Source organism: Vanessa atalanta, chromosome 16 (assembly GCF_905147765.1).
Source record: "Vanessa atalanta chromosome 16, ilVanAtal1.2, whole genome shotgun sequence".
Classification (NCBI taxonomy): Eukaryota; Metazoa; Arthropoda; class Insecta; order Lepidoptera; family Nymphalidae; genus Vanessa; species Vanessa atalanta.
The window spans coordinates 5,769,377-5,781,308 of record NC_061886.1 but is presented as its reverse complement, the minus strand read 5'-3'; the positions used below and the strand labels follow the sequence as shown (position 1 = coordinate 5,781,308).

The following is an 11,932-nucleotide window of genomic DNA, read 5'->3' as shown; positions in this document are numbered from 1 at the left end:
ATGAATCAAACAAGATCTTAAGTATTAACTAACGAAAAGATTAAAAAGCTATAGTATTTTTTTATTGGTACTTATTCTTTAAGTTTATTTTACTTTACTCATAAATTGCTATCATAATACATAATGTTACAAGTTTGTGGGTAATCAAACGCCGTTGGTGAAAGTAAAAAGTGATTTATTTACACGAAATTCGGCAAATTGTCATCATTAAATAATCCACAGTCGTAGCAATATTAATTTATTTATTTGATCGACAATTATCTAATGATCTGGCCAAAATAAAACGAACCGAACGAACGAAACGAACGAACGATGTCATATGATCCAGTAATAAATTAATAAATTTATTTTTGATCTAATCTACCTTAAGCATTTACGAGAATTTAGAATTTAAGTTTTATCTGTGGTAAAATCAGGTTAAACCTAGGAAAATTATAAAACTATTAAGTTTAACTAATTATTAAAGATAAAAACTAAAAGTAGTTAGTCAATGGAATCTAAATTCAATTAAAGATTTTTATATTTTTACTCAATTAAATAAAAAAATTCAATCTCAAGTTTGTCGCGGTGTACAAAGGAGGATAAAATAAACTTTGTACTATTTAAATTAACAATATGTATATGTAGGTATCATCTATACCTACAAAAAAAAAACAGTAAAAATTAAGTCCCTTGAAATTAAAACGACTAATTCCACTGAGATTACTAAGAGCAGAAACTTCCTGGGCTTCACTTTTTAGCCATAGTAAATTTACATTAGTGAAGTGAAGGAGATAGCTTATAATCTAAATAGTCCATCTCTTTCTTCTCGCATACATAAGGTCACGCTGTCTAAAACATATAAATAAACCTTATTTTCAGATAGTTGATTATGTTTTATTTGAAAGATTATTTCCTTTAAAATTTTGATAACTGAAAGTAGAATCTAATTTAACTTTTTAATAGCTAAAGGAGAAAAAGTTAAGACAATGCGACGCAGACATGCCTTTATAACCATTTCTAATAAGATATTTCCTTTTATAAAAAGTACAAACATTTTCTATAGTTGTATACACCATCCCTTTATATGGATCAACGTTCTAACACACTGCTGTACATTTATTCTTGTTAAAGAAGTCTTCTCCGCTCTGGCGTAATGATTTTCCACCTCTTAATGTTCATTTGTTCTAGTTAGGATAAAATATATGTACCAATAAATAAAGTGTTTATTATCACAGTGCAAGATAAAAAAAAAATTTGAATCGGATTTTTTTTTTAAATTTTTATGTACTACTTTTTATTACTTAATTATTTGGGCTCACTGAACTCGAAGGGCTTACATGTCTGCGTTGTTTAATTGTATCGGATCTTAAGTCTTAGTTTTGATAATTTGAGATGTGTTTTTTAGTTAATGATTATTATTTATATTTATTTTACAATATCAAACGAATATTTACATAGAAATGTGGTAAATATTTTTTTTAAGCAAAATGTTAAAAAAGTGTTTTTCGTAAAAACAAAATGTAATTGAAATTGATCCAAATCCTAGAATTCCTTTGATCCATGCTTTGAAATAAATTCATCAAAGAGATATTTTAGAGGCTTTCACATTCTTAAATATGTATGAGTATATCAAAAGTAATAATAAATATTTTTTTTTTTTTTACGTAAAGTACCATAATTCTTAAAAACTGTACTTATTTAAGTTATAAGTTATACATAGTTTAAAAAGGTATGGTTGTTACTTTAATTTATTTTGAATTAAAATAAAATTATTAAATATGAATTTCTCTGAATTATATCTTTAACAATTATATTTTTAACAAAAGAAGACGTCGCATTAAATGTTACAGCATGATATATGTTTAAATAAAATACACTTACTTTAAAACGTTTCTTTGAGATATTTGGTAATTGGAGGTCCGGCAATAAAAGAGTGGTCGAATACGCTGGATTTTGTATTGGTCCAGGAGCAAACCATTTGTGGAATTTTACTTTACTAGAAACCCTTTACGGAATATAGTGTTTCTTTATGTATATTGTATTATTTTTACATTTCCTTGTGAGTCAAATCTTGAGTACACAAGTTTCATAGTACCAAAATAAAACAGACTCTTAACTAATGGGATGAAATTTTTCAAGAGTTTTGTTGTGTTTTTTAATAATTATTACGATTTGATTTCTCACATTAAACGTTACTGTTCCGCCCACGTAGCTCGTAGCGAAAAATATTATTTCAAATTGGATTGTTGAATTCTGAGATTTGTGGTTTCGAAGAAACAATTCCCCAGGTTTTTAATATTAGTATAGATGTTGAAATTCTGTGAAAGTGCTTAATTTCGTATAATTTTATTGTCTAGTGCAAAAAGGGATTATATCAAATACGAGTAGCTCTTAATAACTAACAAAACAAAATTTTACAAAACTAATTGTCCCCCGCGGGTAAGCTATAGCATTAGTCGTCGGTTGTCAGGTAAAAATAAAGTAGCCTTCCTTGGGGTTCAAGTTTGCTTCATATAAAATTTCATAGAATTTAGTTCAGTAGTTTGTCTTTTACAGAATTACTTTTATTTTGGTATTATTTAGCAAATAGAACACTGTGGTTTACATTTAAAGTAAGAATCTACTTGGACTTTATTAACAAGAACCCACTGAATTATAATATTTTTAATACATGCTCAAAATATTCGCTTAAAAAATGTAGCCAAATAATTACGTAATAATACTTCTTAGTTAGTAAACAATAAAAAATCTTGAATATCAACTCATTGTGTATAATACAAAGTAGCCCTAGTCAAGACCTACTAAAGTTTTCGTATTTTCGTAACTTTACTCAAAGCGAGATCTCTGTTTTGAAGTTTTTCGGAAACGGTGCGTCTGTATGAAAGTTATAATTAATTTCACTTCGACTTAGTTTAGGGGCTCAGTGAATCTCGATTACTTTCATTAGTTAACCTTCTAAAAATATATACCGTTTGATTTTTATATTTTAATGTATTTTTTTTTATATTCAAACGATGACAGCAGTGGAACACGTGGATCAAAACGCAACTTAAGCTTTTTATCCACAAAGCTCAATTAATCTATTATAGAATCAAAACTAAATTGTAATAACATTATTAATACAATACACATATATAAGAAGATACAAGGAAACCGGCAGATAAACTATTCTACGTATACAGAATACACGATGAGTAGTTTATCTGGTTCTAGTTTATTGTATCCATCCATCGTATTGTCACCATAGTGTAATCTCTTTGAAAAATATATAATTATGACGTATCATACAATTTAACTATAAATATATATTATATAATATTATATAATTGAAACTAACGAAACTAAATTACAGATTATATATGTAATATTGCAATGCTACAAAAATCTTCGCTCATAATTCTGGTTACATTGTAATACGAACGAAAGGGATCACAAACTTGGGTATAAGTTTACACGTGTTCATTAACCATTTATGTTGTGATTTTTATGATTTACAAAATCAAAATCATAATATACTTTATTCAAGTAGGCTTTTACACAAGCACTTTTGAATCGTCATTTAACAAACTATTTAAAGTAAAGCTACCACCGGTTCGGAATGTAGATTCTACCGAGAAGAACCGCCATGAAACTCAGTAGTTAATTTTTTTTGACATCTAAAAATACAGTCATGTTAGTTAAATACAATTATATATGTATGTTATATCTCCTGCCTGGAAGTCAATGAGCTTTAACTCCACGCTTTTTTATCATCTATATAATCTTGTACCGAATGATATACCTTCTTTACCAATATATTTTTTACAAATGACTTGAATCTATGAAACGGCAAAGTTAAAAATGTCTGCGGATTTATAAGATAATATTATTTGTTAAATGTCATATTTTTATGTTGTTTATTTAGATTGATGATGAAAGATAATATCACCAGTCGTAATATCACCAGGATATTAATACGTATGTTTCCCTATTGGAGATCCTCATCAATGTCATGGCGATATCGTTGAAGGGTTACTTTCTAAATGATAAAGAAGGAATTGATGAAAGGTAAGATGAATAGCGGTAATGTCACTTGAAAACAATGGTTTAAAAAAAGAGTTGTCTTTACGACTAGTTCAACCCTTGCAAATACAATATATATTTATATTTTGAAAATTTTACATTATTCGTATCCTTACATATTTTTATACTTCAATTAACTTAATTGCACAAAGTCGTGTCATATTCCATACCTTTTCTGCCGCTTAAAAAATACATCGATAACGTCAACCGTCAATGGTTTAGTATTACATAGTATCAGTATATTACAAAACTCTAACAATCCAGTATGATAATACGAGATATTGCTATATAGACACGGTATACAATAACCTTAAATCCCAATAACATTTGACATAAGTAGTCTTATCATTAACAGAAGGAGGAACGTAGTATCGCCGAAGACATTATACAGTAACCTCAAACCCGCAACTGCATTACCAAAGCAAATACAAGACTTCCTAATGCAGCGACCGCGGTCTAACCACATAGCCTCAGACCCAATGGGGAGTCACCAGGGATCCGACAGAGAGTATTCAAGTACAGCGCTCGCTCTAGCCAGCAACGTTTCACTGAATAATATTCAGAGCAAATTTTCGTGGAATTATGCGTATATGTATACAATAAATATGTACCTGTCTGTACTGTAAACAATATACACTGACGGACACATAAACTGCATTATTCAAGACGCCTTTGAAATATACATTTTATCCAAGTATTCAAACTATTTATACAAATTTAATTGGTTTAATGAAAACTGGTTTTTACAATTAAAAAAAAGTTGAAGCACCGGTTTTTTTAATAAGGTGGCACGTGGTGTGCCCTTATTACTGACTCTAATCTCAGTCCGTATATAATCTGATCAGGGTTATTAAAACGTCTTTCAGAATGTTGTTCCATTCTTGTGAAATCGCTGTTCTTAGTGCTACCACTGTTGGAGGCACAGGATTTCTAGCATATACAGCCTCTTTAATCTCTCCTAAGCATGCTCAATAAAATTAAGATCTGAGCTGCGTGATGGCCAATTTATGTGACATATCCCACCTCATCATCCTCATCCTCATCAATATTGTGCAGCGGCGTAGAGTCGGGCATTATCTTGTATTACAGTAAAATTTAAGCCTATTAATCCCATGTAAGGTGCCACGTAGGCTTCTGTTATACAGCGTTATGCTGTCAAATCACCTCTTCTGCCGTTTCGACGAACCATGTTGATGAACACAAGTTCCGTTCGCCCTATCATCGAAATGCCACCCCACTCCATACACGTTTGCCTCCAAAAGGAAAATGCTCATCAATGCAACTTTGAACATCAAGTCAAGCTGTAATACTTAAATTGAGCTTGATTTCTGATATTTATCATATGATTATTACATCAGTACGACCGCGTTACAAATTCATAGGAACTATTAAAGTGGTTGTGTGAGTCTTTGTGAAAACAAAGCTACCTACTATTTCTATTCTCTAGTGTAAACATTTCCGACTTACAAATTACGGGCTGAGGTTTTCTTGAGTTTTTATGTCAAGAAACTCTATATTTTTTATTGACATTCCTCGGAAACATATTAATTGTAAGCGCATTATAGCGATGATTTTTATGAATGTAATAAAGATATATGGGTATATGTATTTCTTGCGTTTTGAAATTCAGAAACCCAAGTTATGATACTTTAATTGTTATTTTGTTATTATTTTATACACTAAGCCTAGTCTAGCCGTTTGATGTTTTCAGCCCGTTCCTACCTTATTATTTCAGTTTCAAACTTACAGTGACAACTACTCTGATTGTATAAAATAAAAGAGAATCTCTTGAAGACATTTATTTCAAATCGTAATTGTATACGATGTTTAGTCTACAGAATCTAGATTGAAATAAAGATTTATATTCTTTGAAACCATATTGTTCAATTTTCTCCCGTAAGACTAGCTTTGAATGTTTTCAAATGAAAATCGATTTTATTGAGACCAGTAAATAAATAACTTTTAGTCATTTAGTGATCCTGTAACTTCCATACGCGCGTAATCTAGTTGGAATATTATCAAAATATTAACAAATGATTTATTTACAGACCAAGACAATTGGCATAAAAATATCTGGTCTCACTGTTTAGTTATTGTATAAAGCTGGGAAATCCGCGTGTCAGAACTAGCTTTAAAATTCCTGATTCAATCTCGTAAGATCTATTCATTATTTGTAAAGCTCAAATACTACTAAATAGTCTCTTGGTAGTGCGTGGGAAGAATGGGATTTAGTATCCATTAGGATTTATCGCTTCGTAAAGACATAGATAATGCTTGAACTTACGCAATTTATTTCTCTCCGACAAGCGTTAATCGGCAAGATTTTTTTTATAGATCTCGTATTTTCAAATGAGATAAACTTTTATATGAGTATACAGTTATTATGTTACATTACATTATATGTGTTTAAGTCGGTGCTAGATTAGAAAATAATAAGATGTATTATGAATATTATTCTACTTACATATTTATAATTATTAGATTATCTAACGTATATATTATAAATTATACAAAAAATAGATTATTTTAAGTAGGTTTAGCTTTAAGAACTTTTCAGTATTATATCAAATGAAATCATAACCTTTCGTATACAAGCGTTCTATACATTTTTTTAATTTGGTACAAGAGGCATTTTAAACGCTTTCTGGGATCCTGTTGTAGAACCGTATACATTGCCCCGTAAAAGAGTAACTGACTTTTTGCAGTCGAATAACAGAAGTAAAAAGTAAGTGTTTATTCCTTGTACCAATGCTATGAGTATCAAATGTATATACATATAATAGATGTAATTATATTATAATCGATTCATCGCGTGAACTACTCATATTTACCGTCGGTTATTAATTACCGTAATAATACTTCCATAACATTGCGGAATGGTAAAGTTAATACTATAGCAATTTCTATCGCTACAGGTTTTAAAGCCGTGAAGATTTAAAAAAAATATCATATATTATAGAGACACTTCTTGCCAAAACAGTCATTATATATTTATTGTATCTATGTTCTTATTTGTTACCTGTTACCAATAATGTTCCAGAGGTTCTAAGTTTTATCTTCCATCATATATCAATATTCGATGTAAATCTTAAAATATATTTAAATAAATTAAACATAAATCAAAGTCAAAAATCTTTATTCAATATAGAAGTGAATTACACTTGCTTATTGATAGTCAAAAATCTACCACCGGTTCGGAATTTAGCACCTCGGACCTGAGAAGAACCGGCGAAAGAAACTCAGCGGGATATTATTTTTTTTTACCATTTTGCATGTACAATAATAATTATATTTTAGTTATTTGAAACAGCCAAAATCATATAATAATTATAACATCGGGCATTCCTTCGTAAGTATATGTCACACTTGATAAAAATCGTCTTTGGTAAGTATTACATATATGTGATAAAGGATATATTGATATTACTTTCCGTGATAAGTAAATCTTTTAACTCAAACTAATGTTTTGCGGATGTAGATTTGCGTTATAATATAAAATAACATTGGTTCTACACTAACATTTCAACAACCTTCAAATTATATATATGAATATATATGAACATATTCTTATACTATCGTTTGTGTAAGTCATGTTACAACGCAATAGTAACTGAATTGCATTAAAATATAATTATTTAAATATGTTTGTAAGAAATTTATACATAATACACGATAATTAAGCTCGTTATGCGCGTTTTATATTTAGTAGGTCACATTAAGCTTATTCAAGAAAATTACCAAAAGAATATTACATGTTGACAAAGAACAAAACTAACTAATATACTAACAAGCATCAGTACACGATTCAAAGGAAATTAGACAAGTACAATAGTGCATTCGGAATATTTTTTCCCCAAATAATAAAGCCGCATCTAAAGATGACTCTAATTATCATGTTATTTCAAGTAAATTTGCCTTTTTATTTTGAATATCAAAATTAGTTTCAGAAGGTCTTTGCGGTAAAGGAACACCAAAACTAACTAACTATACACAAAAAGTCTTACATACAAAATAAAAAATGTTTAGTTTTCCAAATGCCAATAAAATCAGCAAGAGCATGTATCTGTCTATTGTAGAAAACTCACTGTAAACATTTCTATTGTTAAAGAAAGGAAAAAAAGTTTTACTTTAAAAAAACAACATATGAATTTTAAATGCTTAGTGTTCATATATATTGCCTAACTAATAGTTTAAAATGCGAACTAGTACTTCTATAAATATTTAAATCAGCGCATGAGAAATCATTACGGTACGGACTGATAAGTTCCAAACGTTAAATTCTCATTGACTGAAATTCACTTCATAGGTACTCGTATAAAAGTAAGTCCGCTTCCTGCTGTCTGTCTGTCCCTATGTATGCCTAGATCTTTAAAACTACGCAACGGATTTTGATGCAGTTTTTTTTTAATAGATAAAGTGATTTAAGAGGAACTTTTATTTGTGTTATAATACACAAATAAACCTTCCTCTTAGCATAGCATAGTATGGCAGAACATAGTAGAGAAATGCTGATAATTTTAGAGGTTTCTAATGTGATGTCGTAAATAAACACATTTTTTTGAGCCTACAAGATAGGTCAAAATAATGTGCTACAGTATTGTACACTTTAAAAAGTTCTACAAAAAAGTCCACGATGATATATGTCTATCTAGCTAGCTAGGGATGGCCCACAGTAAACATTTTTTATTCGTTACTTTTTATGAGAAATAATGACTTATATACGAAGCGATTTTAAGCAATACACCATTAATCCTTGTCAAATTAAGTATCTCAAATACATTGTGCATATTATGGATCAATATGTCTTTTTACAGCATGTAATATTAATTTCAAATATTTTCGAAGATATTGCTGTCTAACATTGTATAGAAAGACATTCTGTACTATATTTAGTATCAGCATTGAACCCGTGCGAAGCTGTGGCGGGTGGCTAGTAGCGAGATAGAATCCTTATTTTATCCATACGAAGTCAGGATGGGCTTGTTTTATATAAAAATTAAATTATTTATTATGAGATCATTGTCATGCTATAATTACGATTATTAATATTATATTAGTCATAACTACTACTTAAAACGATCTACGAGTATTTAGCTAGATAGGTAGATAAGTAAATATAACATTAATGAAACATTACTGTTTTGTACGGTAAAATATTAATCGATTTGTTTAATGTCCGAAGTAGAGACCAGCTCAAACCCAGGGCTACGTTTCGGTTAAGATGTGTGTTGTGTGTAAGATCGTATGTGTGTGTGTAAATCATCGTTGTTTATTTAGCTCAACGTCAAATGTTAATTTGGTACCCATGGTGCCACCACGACTGAAGCGGTGAACTACGCTGCTGCCGGGGTTCCCTTTGAGACTTTAAAGGAGGCACTCCGATACCGCTTCCTATCTCTACCTCTGTGGCCTGTAGGGGGCGCTGGGTAGAGTGCATGCGTAAAATGCATGTTGGGTCATTTGTATTTGTAGGTTGCCGCTTTCCACTGGGATTGGTTTTCGTACTAATAACAGAACGTCGGTTCTCCTCATGCGATAAAATAACGTCACAGAAGGATGCCGTGGAGCAGGTACCTGACTTGAGGAGAATGCCTCGTTGACTCACTCCGCTGAAAAAAGGTCCACATGGTCCGCCGCGTGTCAGCCACGGGCCAACTATCGTTACGTCCCAAACTAGTATAGGATAGGATATTCTGGCAATCAACGCCGGGAGTCCCATACACTCCCAGTTTTTCCAGAGAATAAAAAAGTGCTTTTTTGCTCTCAATGGTTTTTTTTATTTAAAAATTAAAATTTAACATACTAATTATTAAAATACGACAGAAGAATATGTATTTTAATAGAAAATACTTTTTTGCTTTTATTAAGAATAAAAAACTTATTTTTATAATAAATAAAGAAATAAATGAAATATTAAATGTTTTTATCGCTAATATCGTTATCAGTACTTTAGAATAGTAAATAGTTTTAATGACTAATACTGCTAACAATATTCTCGAACGGTACTTGATAATAATCTTAGATACATAAAACCTTGATTGCATTTGGTTTCCACACTCAAGAAGCGAACGTAGATTCTGGAGCACTTTCGATATAATTATTTTACTTTAAAACAAAATGAGGTTATTTATATTTTTCTTTATAATAGTAATTTCTATTGTGATCGTGGCGTGTTCGCATACGTTTATGGGCACGAACGTGTTCAGACAACAAGTGCATCGTAGAGATGTACGATTCAGTCCGAATTATATAAGAAAACGCGTTGAAAATATTACATTTGCCATCCCAGCTACGAGCTACTGGCGTTCTATACAGGTAAATATTTTATATTATTATTCAACTTAGATCTTTGTTTGATAGTTTGCTAAGATGAACTCTTGTCAATTGTATTAGAACCACTTTCTCTTATTATCTTATATTAAATTGAAGTGTTTTTGGGTTCAAACCATGGCAAGCATCACTAAATTTTCATGTGCTTAATTTTTCCTTATAATTCATCTCGTGCTCGGCGGTGAAGGAAAACATCGTGAGGAAACCTGCATGTGTCTTTCAACTAAATTCTGCCACACGTGTATTCCACCAATCCGCATTGGAGCAGCGTGGAGGAATGAGCTCCAAGACCTTCTCCTCAAAGGAAGAGTTAATGTTAATTGAAATGTTATGTTTTATTAATTAAGCGTCTATGTCAATGCATTTTAAGTTTATATGTAAGCATGACTTGATTCTCTGATTCTTTGGTAAGGCTTTGTGCAAGCCCGGCTGAATAGGCGCCAGCTACTTGTCATATTCTACCGACCAACAACAAAACTAACTATTATTGTGCTCCGGTTTGATGCCAGTATTACTACAGGCAAAAGAGACAAAACATCTCAGTTCCCAAGGTCGTTGGCACATGGGTTTTGTATGATATGATTAACATTTCATACGGTATTAATGTCTTTGGGCAATGGTGACGAGATACCATCACGTAACCCATATACCCGACTGCCTAATAATGTCATAAAAGAAACTCCTCAAGGGCCAACAGCAAAGATACGAAATTATGCATAAATACATAGGTTATTACCATTATTTTAACATAATGTTAAAAACACAGCGTATAGTAGCATAGTAGAAATGTGCAGCATAATAAAAATAATATACTAAACATACACGTTAAAGAATCTTTAATCACAAAAAAATATATATATCAAATTTAAATCAAAAGAAAAATTTACTTCATTTAAAAATGTATTTATGTATATGTACTTTAAGTGTCTAAGAAGTTCTGGAATCAGAAATTTTATGAGATCTTTCATTTATATGCTTGTTTTATTTCAGGGTATTCTTGCATACGACCTGACTAATTCTAGCGCGACAGCCAACGTCACTGCGGGCGGGATCGGGTACTCTTACGTCACGTTGCGTCTGAGCAACGACCGCGGGCGTGAAATTCACTATGACATCAATATTTACGTTTAATTCATTTCATCATTAAAAGCATGAAATAAATTATTACAGCAATTATAATATTTGTTTGTTTTTGATCGAACTACGTCATACGAGCCATGAGATCATTGCATATAGATAACAACAACAATCAGCTGTTTATACCATTGACTTCGTCAGATGTTTTGTTACATAGTCTTTAGTTTTCCTAATAAATTGGTTTTCTTTATAGATCACAATATTTTTTGCTTTATAATATTGATAAATAAATAATCGTTTAATTTGTAAAACACTTGATGTTAAATTAAAAAAAATATACCATATATTTTAATTTGTTCATTGGAAAAGTATCTGCAGAATACATTATTACTGACTTTAAGTTTAACCTGCTTTAAATTTGAATTATTTATGTCTGTTTCATTCATACGGCGAGTACTTACTTTAATAGAATATTCCAGCA

At 30.6% G+C, this 11,932-nt stretch overlaps 1 protein-coding gene across 1 annotated transcript; it reads left to right on the top strand.

Moving 5' to 3' along the window:
• Positions 1-10,078: 10,078 nt before the first annotated feature.
• On the top strand, positions 10,079-11,708 carry LOC125069883. The gene is made up of 2 exons (XM_047679485.1): positions 10,079-10,359; positions 11,365-11,708. Exons 1-2 carry the CDS (start codon positions 10,162-10,164, stop codon positions 11,503-11,505), a joined length of 339 nt encoding a protein of 112 aa, XP_047535441.1. The 5' UTR covers positions 10,079-10,161; the 3' UTR covers positions 11,506-11,708.
• The last annotated feature ends 224 nt before the right edge of the window (positions 11,709-11,932 follow it).

Coding starts and splice junctions, on each gene's coding strand:
- LOC125069883 (XM_047679485.1), top strand. CDS start 10,162: ATGAGGTTATTTATATTTTTCTTTATAATAGTAATTTCTATTGTGATC. Junction 10,360..11,364: donor GCTACTGGCGTTCTATACAG/GTAAATATTTTA, acceptor GTTTTATTTCAG/GGTATTCTTGCATACGACCT.